Source organism: Stegastes partitus, unplaced genomic scaffold (assembly GCF_000690725.1).
Source record: "Stegastes partitus isolate 25-593 unplaced genomic scaffold, Stegastes_partitus-1.0.2 Scaffold780, whole genome shotgun sequence".
Lineage (NCBI taxonomy): Eukaryota > Metazoa > Chordata > Actinopteri > Pomacentridae > Stegastes > Stegastes partitus.
Window position 1 is genome coordinate 198,127 of NW_007578511.1, and position 16,646 is coordinate 214,772.

At 42.3% G+C, this 16,646-nt stretch overlaps 1 protein-coding gene across 1 annotated transcript; it reads right to left on the reverse strand.

The window, feature by feature from the left end:
• Positions 1-89: 89 nt before the first annotated feature.
• tab3 (TGF-beta activated kinase 1 (MAP3K7) binding protein 3) lies at positions 90-10,364 on the reverse strand. The gene is made up of 7 exons (XM_008292040.1): positions 10,199-10,364; positions 9,365-9,536; positions 6,716-8,012; positions 4,999-5,159; positions 4,601-4,694; positions 1,487-1,570; positions 90-1,027 (listed from the first exon to the last, which is right to left on the reverse strand). The coding sequence occupies exons 2-7, from the start codon at positions 9,464-9,466 to the stop codon at positions 882-884; spliced, it is 1,884 nt and encodes a 627-aa protein (XP_008290262.1). The 5' UTR covers positions 9,467-9,536; positions 10,199-10,364; the 3' UTR covers positions 90-881.
• Positions 10,365-16,646: the final 6,282 nt, after the last annotated feature.

A 16,646-nucleotide genomic window follows, 5' to 3' on the forward strand; every position in this document is an offset into this window, starting at 1 on the left:
AATAATAATAATAATCCGAGCAGTTCCAATAGGGTCTTCGCACCTTTTTGGGTGCTCGGACCCTAATTATAACCTGCAGCGGTGCGAGGTCAAGTCACATAGAATCAGCTCCTTTATTAAGTACAGCAAGTTGAGGCATTTGCACAGGAAATCAACATCTTTTGAACACATAATACAGGGTGGCATAATATGCATAAAAGTACCAGGAATATACTCATATGCAAGTGTCTTTAGTGTTCTTTCAGTGAAATGAGCTCTAATACAGAGCCAGATACAGTGTACAGTCTACGTTTTCGCATTAGTCAGAACTCATATACCATTTCTTTCATTGTTCCACTGTCCCGAGAGGGGCGTTAGAGGTCCTGGATTAAAGTGGAAGTGCCTCCGTTTGTTGTTGTTTTGTTTTTTTTCCGAGTTCAGGAATGGGCACAGTGTAAACAGGGCAGTCACTCGTTCTGCGTGGAATGTTCGCTCGGTAAACCGTAGCTCCTCCTCCTCCTCCTCCTCCTTGAACCCTCGCGTCGCTTCGGCCTTCCTGAAGCCGCCCGGAAGTCGCGGCGCGTCGCTCCCTCTTCTTTTTTTTTTTGCCACGAGGAGTCGTCTCCAACTGTCCCGAGAAAAGATTCATCATCCGCCAAAAAGGAAACCAAAAAAAAAAGTGCACAGGAGTAGAGGACGGGAGCAGGACGAGTCGGCAGAGAGGGATAGTGGCTCTTCCTCAGCAGGTAGGAGGGGCTTATATATTGATTGACATGGGGGAAGAACCTCTACACAGATTCTGTAGGGCCGGTGGGTAGGGGGGGGGCTTATAGTATCCGAGGGTATTGCGAAGGACGGGGCAGGAGTTTGGGAGGTGGGGGCGATACAGCGCAGTGCTAAGTTCAGGTGTAGCGTGGCATCTCGCACTGTTCACAGCGGTTGAGTGCAGGGTGGTTGAGGAAGGTGCAGCTTTCACAGTTCCATTGAGCTCCTTCAAAGTCCTCGTCCCTCTGGGGGGCCGGCGCTGGCTTGGAGGCCTGCTCGCCTTCTGGGAAAGAAAAAAAAACAGGACCGTTCATTCAAAGCGCAGACACGCCAACTGTTAAAGTGTCATCAGCTCAGGGCAGGAATTAAGCACGGCTGTCCCTCAGCGGACACAAGCATTCAACCTTCGGCCATTCAAGTATAAATGTTGACAGACGTTCGCTAAATAGCAAGGTATCTCCCCTAGTTTCCATGCCAACAGAGCTATGGAGGCCAACACACACACACAGTGAAGTCAGTTAAGCTTTTAGTCTTGGTTTTCAAAGCAAAATGTCCCAAATCTTCAATGTGCTGGAAGCCAAATAAGAAAAATATGAGAGAGAAGGATCTGGACGTTCTCTCGCCGAAACTCAAATCTGTATCTTGGCAACAGGATTAATGTGAGATTCCGCCCCTCAGAACACGTATTCTTGTCTTATTTACACATCCCTTGTAAAAACTTTCGTGTCCTGGATTCTCTCACCTTTCTTCCCGGTTTTGGGCGGCACCACCGGGCCGGGCTGAATGTTGTCGTAGAAGTTGTTCATCGCTTTGGGGTCGAACTTCCCTGAGGAGGAAAAGCAGAAATCAGATACACGAGTTTAATTAGTTTGTTCAGCAGCGCCAACTCCGATATCCAAACAGCGCTGCCTCCGGTCGCTCTCTTCGGGCCTCCTGACTGACTAATGCGGCTTTCAGGGTCCAAAGAAGAAAGTGAGGTCAAACAAGTTGAATCCTGCTCAGTTTTTTATTTATTTATTTTTGCAGCAATCTAACGAATGCCGGCCGATCAAACACACGCACAAGGACTCCTGTTCGTCTGGTCTTAAACATGAACTGAGGGAGTGTAAAATAATCATTTGCTGCACTCTTGTAGAATTACAACTTGCTTTGCAGTGTTTTGACATCTAAAAAGCTCCTAAATTCATGCATCCATTACTCCCGCTGACCACTCTGGGTTGTATTTCATGCTCAAACTTGGACCTGAAACCACAAACTCGAAGCCACGGTGCCGTTTTTAATGCGGCATCTTTTAACACATTCGCAGATTTTCGCCGGGAGACGGAACCTCGTTAATCGGCCACGTCGTCGCACGGACACGAGAAACGCATTTTTAAGTGAAGCGCAGCATGAAATGAGGCAGTAAAAGCTGAGTGTTAATACAGCCGCGGAGACGCCGTTTCCGAATCAGATTTACGACAGTTATCAACGTGGGATTTCAACTGTCTCCTCAGAGCAGTGTTTCACATTAAAAAAAAAACAGAAATACATTCCAAACAGCTTCAGGCTTTGGCTGGTCAGATGTTTACTTCATTGATAGATTTTTACAACTGGAGGGAATTTCATGCGAGTAAACTTCCCCCTGCGAGCTCAATAAACTGCTTTGTGAGCGTATGAAAGAAGTGCTCCGAGAGGCACACAAAAACCTTTCACGCAAATTATGCAATTACACGGGCCGTTTGTCACCAAAGACCACAATTAACACCAGTTTTCTGAGGCCTCTTACAGTATCTGACCGGTTCTCTGTTCACTCCCAACGACTGAATCTGCCCGTTCACCAAAAAACATATTTAGAAAAATAATAATAATAATGAAGTTGAAAGAATATCTGTATACAAATAACAAGAAGAGTAATAAACAGTCATGCACTTATATGATTTTCACAACTGGAGAAGGAGAATATAAGCAACTAACTTTTCTGCTTTTTTATCTGCAAGTGGCAACGACTAAAAACGAACACTTCGGCACCAAGACAATGGTAAAATTCTGTCAACATCATGCCAGTTTTTGTTCATCTTTTGGTACTAAAAGTGCCACAGATGCTCTCTGTAGTGGAGATACCAGAAAGTTTACATCCACTGTAAAAAAAAAAAAGACATAAAACCTTTTTTTTTTCTCACTGTCTGACATTAAATCCGACCAAACTTTTCCTGTGTCCTGTGTGTTTCTGTGGTTTTTCTAGGTAACGCTGACGTTGAATTACAACATCAGGTGTGAAATCTTTTTCTTGGTAATCATTGAATTTAACAGAACTGGTACAGATAACTGAATTCCTGGTATTGTGACGCCCAGCGCTGCAGATTAACTTCTCAATCGATGCCATCGAAACTAAACGCGGTGAGTAAAACCAGCGGTTCAGCTCTCAGAGGAAATGCACCTACTGCTGCTTACACACAGAAGAAGACTGATCTAACAACACCAACCTTTGGCTTTTTGGCTATTTTTGCACAACATCCTGATCAAATCTAGGGCTGCCAGTGACTGTATGTGATTGTTAATTTTCCTCCAGAAAAGCAAAATGACCATTTAATTTCATTGTATTTTGCCAAACTACATGTCCCTGTATAATGCAGCACAGAACAAAAAAAAAAAGGTTTACATATTCGAGTGCAAAACTGTGGAGTGAAACTGGAAACTCCCACAAACCCAACTTTCTATTCAACCCCTTAAAGTGAAAAAGTCAGTTGCTATTTCTTACTCATCCTGTTGTCTGATAGCAGAAACAGAAAATACGTCAGTCAGAACAGCTAAACCAGGAATTCAGCTTTATTAACACCAGTGAGCACAGAGAGCAGGAGAGACGCCAACAGACGTAAAGCACTTCCTGTCTTTTCTGTTCAGGAGTTTTTCCTGCGCCGCTGTGATCGGCCAATAAACCTCCTCAGTAAAGACAGTCTTCAATTTCTGAAGCCTGGAAGACTTCTGAAGACTCATTAAACTGAGTCGAACTCCAGCTGTTACGATTAAACTACGAGAGTAACCACGACCTGGATTGACTGAGAAGCTTCACAGACGTGCCACCATCGTCTGAAACTGAAACTCAAATAACTGGCGCCAAAGATGACTCAATACGGAACAACGACACAGCGATACCAAAGAAAATCGATTGTTGGAATAAACTGAAGTAAAAAAGAAAAAGAAAACATGCATCAACAAGAAATACTGACGCACTTTGAGCGACTAATCGCAGCATTTTGCATTAACAGAAACAGCAAATGTACCATCAAGCATTAGACTCTTGGGATTTTCTCTGCAGCCACCGTGTACAGCTCGTAAAGGTAGAGGGTCAGAAAAACACAGCAAAATACTAACAAATCCCAGACGAGACCCAGCTACAGTCTGCAAGATAACTGTGACTTCAGAGGGGGTTTATTTTCAGGAGGACCGATGCTCAGTGGCGTCGGGCTGATTGTAAGTAAATTGGTCACACTGTGGCGCCCGCTGCCAACATCACCACTCCTGGTAAACAGATAACGGATTGCAACTAATTTCCACGCGCCGCGGTTAGGATAAATGTTTTTTTTTTTTATCAATTATGTAATCAACAAGCAGCCAAACACTGTGCACACACCACAGCGAGGGTCAAGCAGGGATCGGACCGGGTCCCGCTACGGACCGGCGGCTCGTTTTCGAACGGCGCATCTGTATGCGGCGTGGTGGATCCACATCCATCATTTTGGACCCAACTCTGTCTGCTTCGGGGCTTGGCTCTTTCAAGATCAATGCTTTCAAATAAATCAGAGACACACTTCAAAGGTTTGTGTAGGAATGTGCGTTTGTGTGTGAGATGCATGTGTGTGTGTGTGTGTGTGTATACCTCGAGACTGCAGCAGATCTGTCTCCTTCAGTGTACAGTCGATATCAATCTGCAGCTGTCTGTTCAGACTCCGCAGCCTGGTCATCTCTTCGGGCTGCAAACACACAACTCGGTTGGGTTAGACAAAAACAAACAGCTCCACAGTCGCCATCCTCCCTTTGGGATTTCTCATGAGTGAAATGAAACTGTTTGTACCATCACTTCTTGCAGTAAACAGGTCATTTTGCATCATACTGCTGGACGAAGTTCAGTGTGGCTGTTTGTACGTTCACTACATCCAGAGCCTGATTCAATCTTTGACTGATATTTACAATGTGGAGTCTAAAATATTAAACATTCTGTCAGCAAGTTAAAAAAAAAAAAAAGGATTTAAGATGTAAACAAAGTTGAGTTCTTACTCGGGGTATAAGACTGGTGGAGTTGACTCGTCGGAAGCGTCTTTGCAGAGCGTCGTATTCCATGTTGTTGACGTCGGCCTTCAGCTGCTCCAGTTTCTGCTTCTCCATCAGCAGCTCCTTCATTAGTCGCTCCATCCTCGCCCGCTGGTGGAGCAAGAGAGCTGCAGGGAAAACACAGCCAACATCAAGTGTGTGAATTTCAGGAGTAAAAAAATAAATAAAAAACTAAACTTAACGAGAAGATGTTGCTCACTTTATTTGCTCTGCTGCTACCTAACACAAATATCGAAGCTCAAAGCCCTGGCATCAAGGTTGGACAGACTAACAAACACATGAAAGACACTGAAAAGAAAGCAACACTGACAAATCATGAAAAGACCAACAGCTTTCAGTATAGCCAGTTGCAAAAAAATGCAGACATTCCCCAGTTTTAAATTAGGTTGGAAGCCAGAATACTGAAAGAAGACGAGCAAACACATAGTAGAATAAATGACAGAATTTACAGCGAGGGAAAAACGAACAAACACGGCAAAAAGATGGCAGTTAAACAAAACAGAATGCTGGTTATTTAACATTTATTTGCCACTTATATGTCGTAGATACAAATGTCAGTGTTAAAGTAAAGAAGTTTGTAGATTACTGCAGGCTGTTACAGCAGTAATACCCGGTGTCCCTGATGTCAAAAACATGCAGAATAAAGACGGATATGTTGCTGGATTATATTCAAATCAATGGTGTGTGAGACTTTCAGTATTTGCAAATGTCACTTTGCATTTCGCTGCACAACCGGTATGAGCATGTGACAAAAAGAAACACACATAAATCTTGATAATTAAATGTTAATGCACTTTTTAATATGAACACGGGGTAATGAAGTTCCAACACACAGCATCTGTGACACAAGGAGTTAATGAGGTTGTCGATACTGCTAGCTGAATTTCGTTCCGCTCTTTCTTAAGTTGGCAGCTTTTCCCGGGACGGGATGATGCTGTCGGACACTTAGAGCACCATGTGGCAGATTGTTGGTGATGAAACGCCGTCTGAATCGATTTCTTAGACGACAAATAGTGAATTTGTGTCTGGCTGACCTGTCATTTGAATGAAGCTGCATTTTAATGTGAACTTTTATAGTCACTCATCAAAGGAGTGTTTGTGTGCAGGTCACGCCATCTGATCATTGTCCCTGAAAGACACACCTGACGAGGGAGTGGAGCTACTCAGCCGGTGAGCATTTGTCACCAGTTTAACAGCTCAACAAGTTTTGGTGCACAGTTGGTGAAATTTAACCCTTTCCTAACCTCAAAAACAGAAAATAGACCTATAACTTTTTTCAAACGCAGAAAAGAAAATCATTTTAAACCGTACACATCTGAGAAGTAAAATGCAAGAATTTGTTGTGAATTTGGTCTAAAATCAGTTTTATTTGTGACTCTGTAGATGCACTCAGTAAACACGGCGGGTGTTACAAGAAACGAATGCACACGGCTGCAATCCAGCTCAGGATTTTGTGGTTATTTGGCACTTATCTGAATCAGCTCGACACAACATGATCATCAGATTCTAAGATAATGAGCAGCTCGACAGTTGTTTCATGAAAAAGAGCAAGAAGTCAAACGTCTCGCTGTTATTCTCAGAACTAAAGGCTGGAACTAGACAGCCTTGAACACACTCTATCCACACACATGACAGATAAACTAAGAGAAAACAAAAGTCTTACCTTGTGTGTAGGCATAGTCATCAGAGCCTGAGCTTGAACGCCGGGGCATCTGCTGCAACTGACTGGCGACGTTTCCTGGCAGAGCGGAGATGGGCAGGATGGGTGCCGGGGCAGAGTTGCGCTCCCCCTGGTCGACTATGTTGAGAAGAGACTCTGCTTCGGCCACAGGAGGCGAGCTTAGCGGCCTCTGAGCCTGACCTCCAGGCGATACTTTGATTTTGAAGGTGTAGGCCGACTGGGCCGACTGGCCCGGCTGAGGGGAGGAGGCGGGTCGAGGCCTCGTGGGGCCCTGGTGCTGCAGGTACATCCCAGGGTGGAACGCCGCCGGTCCCTGAGGTCCGGTCATTGTGACGCCCCTTGACGGGGAGCTGGGCGACGGGCTGGTGGCCATGTAAAGGCCCTGTGGGTGTGCAGTGTGCACGGGTGAGTTGCTGCGAGGTCGCGGACCCTCCAGGGTGATTTCTATCTGGTTCATGAGCGAGCTTTTTGTGTGGTAGGGCCTGTAAACAGCCGGCTGTTGCTGCGGTTGCTGCTGGTGATGGTAGGGCATGCTGGGAAGGGTGGGGGAGCTAATAGGGAGGAAGACATATTGCTGGTGCTGGGGCTGGTGCTGGGGCTGGTGCTGGGGCTGCGGCTGGGGTTGAGGTTGGGGCTGCGGCTGGACCTGATGTTGTGGGGAGCTGTAAGGCGAGCCATACGTGGGAGTGCTGTAGGGGGACTGCTGATGCTGATAGACGGGCGCCCCCGAGGAGGACCAGGGGGCCGGCTGTGGGCTCTGAGAGGGTGACGGTCGGATGTACAGGGTGGTGTTGGAGCTGTTAGCGTAGTGCCCCGGAGGGATCTGCAGAGCCTGTGGGACATTGGGTATACTTTGCGACGACAGAGTGACGGTTATTGGGTTCATAGTGTAGCGCTGGACCGGGGAGTATGTGGGAGACATGCCCTGCATTGTGGGTGGGGGGGTGGGAGTGCTGGCCGAGCGGCTCTGATCGTTCATAAAGAAGGGATTGTATCCGGGGGAGGGGGCTATGGTGGCGGGAGCTGACAGCGGCTCCGGGTAACTGGGCCGCTGGGGTTCGATGTGACTGTCACTGGTGCTGTGCACGAGGGAGCGACCTACTCCCGCCGCTCCACCATTGGATTTGCTCGCCTCCGAGCCTTGGTAGCCCAGACTGATGTGGAGCATGTGGTTTCGGCTCAGCCGCCCCTCCTCTGGACTGTGATGGAAGTCTCCATACAGGTATCTGTTACTCTCCTGAGCCAGCAGGTGGCAGCAGAGATCCAGATTATTGTTGTTCTGACAGGGCAACAGAAAACAGTCTATGAAGCCTTTTTCACACATAATACATGATATTGCTGCTTCCTCTGTTTGTTCAGATGACGGCACTCAGTCAGAGGTCACTATTCTGTTAATGTTCCTCACAGCTTCATTCAGACACCAAAGTGATGGAGAGAGTCCAAGTACATATGTGACATTTGTCATTCACTTGAGAACGAGGTGTATACTACATAATGATGCACTAATAAACAAAAGACTAAATCTAAACTAACAGAAGCTCATCAAACTGTCCAAATAACTAACTGCGTGGTTATTTATGGTTTCCTATTCACTGAAAATTATGTGTGATCATATTTAAACTGCTACTTTAAAAAAACAACAGCTGTGATGACGCTCAGGCCTCAACGTGAGGACGACCGCTGTGTAACCAAGGTTTTAACTGAAGCTGATATACTGTGACTCTGTGTGACAGCTCACCAGTCTGAGTTGAAAACAAGTTCACAGTGTGACCTGCTGTTAGATCCTGATCGATTCTGTCTCCTTGTCAGGATAATTTATCATTGTGAGTATTTCATGAAGTTCCCAGTGTTGTTGTTCCACTTATGTAAATGCAGAACTCTCTTGCTTTGGAGACGCTTATATGGATCCTGCTGCTGTTTGATGCTGCAGGTATTTAATGAAGTCACACGAAAAAGTCCAACAGAGAGCTGGAGGAAATAACCTAAACTTCAGCTTTCATTAAAGTCTTGTAGAAAAAACAAAATACATGTACATTTACAAGCGGGGAGTATCATTAATCCAAGCAACCAGTATCTGTTTTTACCGCAGTGAAGTTGTATTTTTATAAACATTTTAGTCTGTAGCACCTACAGATGTAAAATTTTACAACAAAGTAAATGGGAACGCTCTGTCTTTTGCACTTTGTGATATTTTTGGAGCAGTATTTTTGCTGAAATGTGGAAAAAGTCTTCTCTAAATCACTTCACACAGTTTAAGTGCTGCTTGTGTTGCATGCTGTTAAGATTTGTGCTGCGTTGAAAGTGATACAGAAATGTCACTTGGTCTGACTTAGTACGATTGCTGTTGCAACTTTTCTGCAGAAGTGACCATGGTGGCCATTTAGATATAAAACCAATACATGCAATTGCTGTAATGGAAAGGAGTGCATTTCTGAAAGGGGCTGATGAATCATCCTGTCAACTTAATATCCAGATCATCATAGGAGACTAAATAAATCAAGAATAAATGAGTGCAAACTTATTATGATATCATAAAATGTCAAGTTTCTCAACAAGTGAACATCACAGATTTTTCCAACAACTTTTCTGAGCATATGCATGAATGCATCAGCACCGTGTGTGTCTGCATACCTGCAGAAGGCACTGGGACACTACCCCCTCTGGGATCTCTGGGAAACGCTGCTTGAGGTCCTGCAGGATGTGGTAGTCGAGCTGAGAGCCTCCCTGCGCCATCCTGAGCCAACACAGAGAGTCAACAAGCCCAAAGCTGCAAATGCCGAAATATCCGACCTCGTCTCATCCCCTGAAGATGCATAGACGACACACAAAACAGAGGACAAAACTAAAATGTCTGGGGAACTCTAACAATAATCCCACTAAGGCTGCTGGCCTGCCAAATGTCTGTCACACACACCCTATGTGTCAGCAGTAATCTCAGTGTACATGTCCCTGACCCAGTGTTTGTGAGGCTTGTCAGTCTGAGTTATCAGGAAGAAAACTATTTATCCATCAAGGTGAAACAGCTCCCATATCACACAGAAAGCGAAAGGACACACGTCAGTCATTTTCATTCACATTAGCACACCAGTGCTAGCTAGCAAGGTGCCTGTCAGTCTGTTGTTGTTTGTTTAGCCATACTGTTGCACCAAGCAACGACGACATACCGTCGCTAGCTAGCAGGCTAGTTACGAGCATCAGTTTGCCTCCGGTCATCGCTCAAATAAACAACCGCACTAGAAACAGCATCACTATCCCCAGGAGATTGTCCGACATCCCCTGTAACCAGTTCGGCAACTCCCAAACAAGTCACCTGTTCAAAGAAGATTAACTCAACTGCCTGCCAGCTAACTTTGCTAATGCTAACCTTAGCTTGGTGCTGCTCAGCTGTCACAGCCTGGGTGTTGATGGATTAGCGAGCTAACTATGCTAAAGCCAGTTCGCCACTAAAGGCTCCGCCAAACTCACCAAACGTCGGGAGTCTCCCTCATGTCCCAGACCGCAGCTGAGTCCCGGAGAGAGCCGCGATGTTTCCGAAACAGCGCGCCGACGTTTGTCAATTTCTTGTTTCGGCTAAATAACTTGTAGTTTCGCATTCCAGCGTCAGGCCGCCGCTGCTGAACTGCATCAGAACAGAATATCGCGATAATGACATGTTCCCGGACCAGGAAGTGGTTCAAACTGGACGCTGTCAGTAGTGCGCATGCGTACACGCTGCTGTCCTCTGGCAGGACTCCATTAATTTTTTATTCATTTTTACTCAACAGACAAAAATGTCTCCCCAGAAAAGGTCATTCTCTTTGAATACCACGTCAATCAAAAAATGGAACCGTTTAACCCTATTCCGCCTATAATGATTCCCGAGAAAGTATTATTATTAGTATGTATTATAATTGTAATATCACTAGCAATGTAATTAGGACCTCAGAATATATGAATATTGTATATACACTACACATTAAACATGAGGCTTTTTTTCTAGGGCACTTTTTAAAACCCAAGTGTTTTATGCAAATATAATTAAAATTACAAGCAAGTCCTTAATTAATAATACTGCGTTAATCTCTATAATTAATAATGCTACAGGGCCTTTGCTTTAATATTTAATGTAGTCAAATTATGTTTTAATCCTCAATATGTAAATTACTCAGGGAAATCCACACAGTACATAACACTGCAGGGTGTTAACCTCGATATGTAAATTTGTAAGGTTAATTTATAGCACCAGTTGTGCTTTTCTAATGGAACGTATTTAGGCGAAATTGCTGTTGCTTTAAATGTGCTTCATAAATAACAGTGACTTGTCTGAATTACAATGTAAAACTACACATTCAACAATGAAACGTATAAACAACCATGTGAACAATATTTATTTGAAAGAGAGAAATGGCCATTTTATATACAACATTCAATAATAATAATTATAGATTATAGATAAATAATAATTTATTATAGATTTACAATTAAATAGGGGGAAATGTCATGTTTTTCTGTTTGTTTGTTTGTTTGTTAGTTTTTTTCTTTTTCCAACAGATACATTTTTAAAGATTCTGTTTTTCTTTGTAGATACACTATTAGAAATGTAGATTTTCTCATTTTTAACCACAAAGTCACCATTAAAAAACAAAAAATGTCCCATTTTTACTTCCTGCTGTGGACACACTGTTAATTTAGAGACATTTTACTTTTTTAATGCAACACAAAGTCCAGGTAGTGAGTAGTCAGTGCTTTATACGCTATATTACAGATTTCTTAGAGTGTGTTTGCTTGTATTCTATTTAAAAAAAACAAAAAAACAGATTGATGTACATACAGATATTAATTAGCTTTGGAAGTTTTAATTAGTGGACACACGATGTCTACAAGTTCACAGAAATTTTCAGTCTCTGAGGTTTCATGTTTCCACATCACACTTGTGTTCGTCATTGTGAAACCATGTTTGTAATTCAGTCACACCTTTAATTCAGATTACAGGTGAGCACAGAAAGACTTTCCCGTCCAGCTGATGAATGTAAAATCAGACTTAGAGCGTAAAACTTTGCAAGTACGTCATTCTGTTCTGCAAAATGCACATATCGAACCAAACATTTAAACAATAAGAATGAACACATTTTGACTTTCTTTGCGTGACGAGGAAACTCTCCCTCTGGCACTCAGCCAGTCTGTGTGTGTGAACGAATGGAGGAGGATGAGCTCTCAGTTTCTTAATCCTGAGCTCTTGCTGTGTTTCCCCAATCATATCATATCACGCCACATTTTACAGGCTTGCGTGAGTCTGCGGCCTAAAAACAGCAAGAGATGAGCTCAGTCGTCTGATCTAAATTCATTTTGCATGACTTGATAACTGACACACTGACACGAACTGAGGATCACAATGCAAATACATCTAAACGAGCTCTCTTTAATGTAAGAAACTGCATTCTTCAACCCCTATATAACATTTTAACAAGGTGATTTGCAGTTTATGTGCAGCCTTTGTATAAAAGCATGCAGACATAATGTGTAAAATGCTGAGTATATATCAATAGCAGCTGCAGCACCTCACATGTTATGTTAGTTGTGACACTTTGTTGAACCTTCAGTCAGGATTTATCAGACATCTGTCGTGTTTTCACTAGGGGGCAGTGAGAGATGCTGGAATTCTGGGGCTTCAGTGACAATAACAGGAAGGGTCCTGGATGGACTCAGCCTAAAGGAAACTGTACAGGATGGTTTAATCGGTTTAACAGTGGAGGCAGAAAAAAACAACATCTTTCCTCATGATTTCATCAGATTAAGGATGTAAATGAAAGGCCAGATCATGTGTTCGGATGCTGTCTGGTGCACAATTACATGTGAGTTTATGGCCAGTCAGGGATAACGCTGATGTTAGCCTGTTAGCTGAGGGGACTGACTGGTTATTAGAAGAACACAAGTATTCTGACTAATTATGGGCAAAGTAATTGTTAAAAAGACAATCTTGCGATGGAGTAAAGCCAAATAGTTAATATCAAGTTAATCTACTTTAGCAACAAAACCTCTACCTTCTTATTCATGACACTGTGACTTTTTCTAATCTTCTATTGTTTTTAAAGAATAGTTCTTGCTGTAATGTCTTATTGTATTTGCCTTGAGACGAGTCACTTTGCATTTTACTGCACATGCTGTATGGACATGAGACAAATAACATTGTTCCTAATGAAAAAAAAAAGGAAACGTTTAGTCGGTTGAGAAGTCTGCTGTGTGTCTGTAAAGCAGCTCGCTGGGCTCGGCCTGCAGGCAGCACCTGTTCTGTGTTCAGGCTGCTTCTTCTCTTCGTGACAGCTGAGCTCTCAGCAGCCACAGCTGGGAAGTTATGACGTTACTACCTACCTGCTGCCTGTGTAGTGCAAGAAAGGAACTGTTTGAAAGAAAGCGCTGCAGAAGCTCAACTTCCAGAGAAACAGTATCGTGCTCTGGTTTCAGAATCTGTATTGTAAAAAAAAATCTGTTAAAAAGATTAAAATATTCCTCCAGCAGGGACACAAAAATCTATCTATCTATCTATCTATCTATCTATCTATCTATCTATCTATCTATCTATCTATCTATCTATCTATCTATCTTACTTTTTCTTATTTTAATGCATGGTTATTCAGAGTTTTTAACAGTATTTTTATATTTGGCATACATTCACAGTCAGTCTTTGTAATTATAGGTAAAAAAAAAAAAAAAGAAGACAAAATCTGTAAAACATTTCGGAAAAATTCTGTAAAATTAAAGACATTTTCCTCAGTATAGAGATGAAACGTTTCATATTTAAGACACATACATATATTTTTGTCTTCTGTGAAACATTACAGGCATATCTGTCTGTTCCTACAGCAGCACCAGACTCCAGGTAACCACAGAGTTCATCGAGTGTCTAGTCACAGTCTGGATAGATGACAAAAACACAACAAAACAACAAATAATCCTGAATAAAACATCCCCATCCCCACCATTTTTCAGATCCAAATGTTCCAAACTATCCAAAATTTCAGTCCCAACACATTTAAATGCAATGCAGGAAATGTGGTTTAGTGAAATAAACACTGGCGTTTACCATTTGGAACTGGTTTCGGTGAGGACAGGTGTGGACAGGTGTGTCCGTCCGGTCTACTGGCTCTACAGCGGAGGGGTGGGTGGGCTGTACCACCACAGAACCGTCCACAGGGGTGGCAGGACTGCAGCAGCTGAGGCGAAGGCCCGGTCTGACTCAGGTTAGCTGTCCTTACAGTGCTGACAAGCTGCCACAGCTGGGGTCTATTTAAAGCTTCCCCTTGTTGTCCCTGATGCCCTGCAGGAGTCAGAACAGAGGAAGACAAGAGCCCTGCTGCCCCCAGAGGTCACCGGACAGACCCCGACCCACTGAAGCCCCGATCTGAGCTGCAAGCAAAAAGCAAAACACTGATTTAGGCAGATTTTGGTGTTGAAATGAAACTTTAATGCAGTTAGATTTCTGGTTTACAACATTTAGATATAACAAAAAAAAATATGTGTTCATGCAAATTGATCAGATGCAGCCAAAAATGAGGCACACAAAGAACAAGGTGAAGACAAGTGGAAGCTTCGAGGAAGTTCAACTGGCTTGAATTACATCGGTTGGCTGTCTGAGGATTACATTACATCCTCTCTTGTGCTTAGTTTCTCTTCTGTTTGCTCTTTCTTTGAATTGCACTTGAAGACTTTCAGATTTTCACAGTTTTCATGCCAATTTATCAAACAGATCCTCACAGTGTTTTTATTTTTTTCTGGGTCTTTCTGTTGCAATGACGCTGCAAACTCTCAGGTTTCACTTCTGAGTACAGTGTTAGCAGAGCTCTGGCTCTCTTGTTGGGGCTTTCCTGAAACCTCAACACCTCTAACTGGACACTGAGGACAATTATGCAACTTTTACTGCTTTACTGTACCTTCACATTTAACACTTCACTTGATAACTTTCAGGCGAATTCTGCATGAGTGTGCCAACATTTCTAGAATGCTTGACGGGGAACTTTGTGGATTTTGTGCCAGATGCCTGTTTGGTCAGTGAGTCAGCAGCTGCATGGAGCCATTAGAGCGACTAAATGCGTCTGCAGCAGAGTTTCTATTTACATCCAACTACCAGCGACAGAAACGCTCTGGATTAGTTTAAATGAAGACGTGTGTCAGCATTAAACCTGAAAATGACTCCAGATATCTGCTGTACAGGATTTTAATAGGCGCTCACGTCATGGCGGTAAAAGTTCCAACCGTCACCGCATAGCAGAGCGACAGCGATATGTAGGTTACGCTGGCAAAACAAAGGTCAGGTTGGTCGGTGTCCGTCTGGACTGATAAGTCAGGAATCCAGGCTGGAGCAGGCCAACAGGCAGATAACAGTAATCTCTGTCTGCATTTAGAGTCCAGTTTCTGTTTCACCAGATAATTCAGCCGTCTTAGTTATAGAGTCCCCAATAAAACATGAGCAAGACTCTGATTCATGCAAACAACAACATGAAAAAAGACCAAATTCTATCAAAAAAGGTGTGAAAACTGCAAATGACGAGTGATTCATCAAAGTATGGGCGACAGATGAGGTTAAAGGCCTTGAGTAGAGCATCTAATTAACAATAAATAAACATGCATTAAGTAATCACACTTGTTTCTGCGTAAAACTGCTTCTATAAATTAGTCGTCTGCATTAATAAATAGAAACGCACCCACCACGCTGTTACTCCTAATTTAAATGATTACAGACAAGTGCTCGAAAAAAAAAGAAAATGGTGTTAAAGTGCCATCACCAAACATAGAACCTCTTTATTCACGCATTTGCTTAAGTACTAGAGGTTTTTCATTTTATATTTATCATACATACATGGTTTGGTGGCAGGAAATAGGAATTATTTTCACTGTCAATAAATCTTTTTGGTCAGAAAACTGTGAAAAATGTCGTCACAGTTTCTTGAATTGTAAGCTGGCATCTTCTAACATTTTGTTCTGTTCGACCAACAGTCTAGAACCCAAAATATTAAATGTATTATAAAAGAAGGAACCTAGAAATGCTGCAAATTCTTACATTTGCCCTTTTTCTGTTTTTTTTTTTTTAAAACATCATCTTATCAAAACAGAAGCAGGAAGGTCCACAAACTTGGATATTGTTCCTTAAAGAACTTATTTGTGCTAAAGTTCTTTGGAGCACTATTTGTGGAACCTAAAGGAACCATTTTTTTATGGGTTTTAGGAGCCTTTCAGAGTTCTTTCAAAAGTTCTGTTTCCAAAATAAAATAAAATTACATTAAAATTCAAAAATAAATAAAAGTAATTAAATTAAATTAAAACACAAAATATATAAAACACAAAATAATACAAATTTAAAAAAAAAAACAAACATTAAACTTGCTCACAGAGAACACAGACAATCCTTGGATTTGTTGTGTTTTTTGCGTATATTTCTGAATGTCCATAACTTCCAAGTATTATTACTAATAATAAGATAGAGTCTGACCCTTTACAATCATTACAGTCAGATAAAGTTGTGTTTTATATAGTTTTTTGTGAGGGGTTTATTCCCTAATATTGACATTACTCAGGTAGATTCACACCATAAATAACACTGTATTGTCTTTACTTCCATATTTAAACTTTTTTGGTTAATTCAGATATTTTAATTTAATTGTTTTTACTGGAAAGCAATTAAGTGCTATGATTGTTGATTTTAAATGTTTTGTATAAATAACAGTGATTTGATTTGACTTTAAATGGCTAATTTATGGCACCTGTATTTCTCTGAGAGCAGCTTCAGACTGTACCGAGGCTGTTATGATGATACTGAAATGATCTCATAGAATATAAGATATCACTGAGGTGGCCTCATGACCTCCAGATCAAATCATCTGACACAGAAATAAAAACATGCGACAAAACAAGCACATAAACACAACAACAGGCTCAAAGG

Excerpts from the sequence above, each read along its gene's own strand:
- tab3 (XM_008292040.1), bottom strand. The coding sequence starts at position 9,466 with ATGGCGCAGGGAGGCTCTCAGCTCGACTACCACATCCTGCAGGACCTC. Across the intron at positions 1,571-4,600 it reads AGATCTGCTGCAGTCTCGAG|GGAAGTTCGACCCCAAAGCG; the intron begins GTATACACACAC and ends TTTCCTCCTCAG. Across the intron at positions 1,028-1,486 it reads GCCCAAAACCGGGAAGAAAG|AAGGCGAGCAGGCCTCCAAG; the intron begins GTGAGAGAATCC and ends TTTCTTTCCCAG.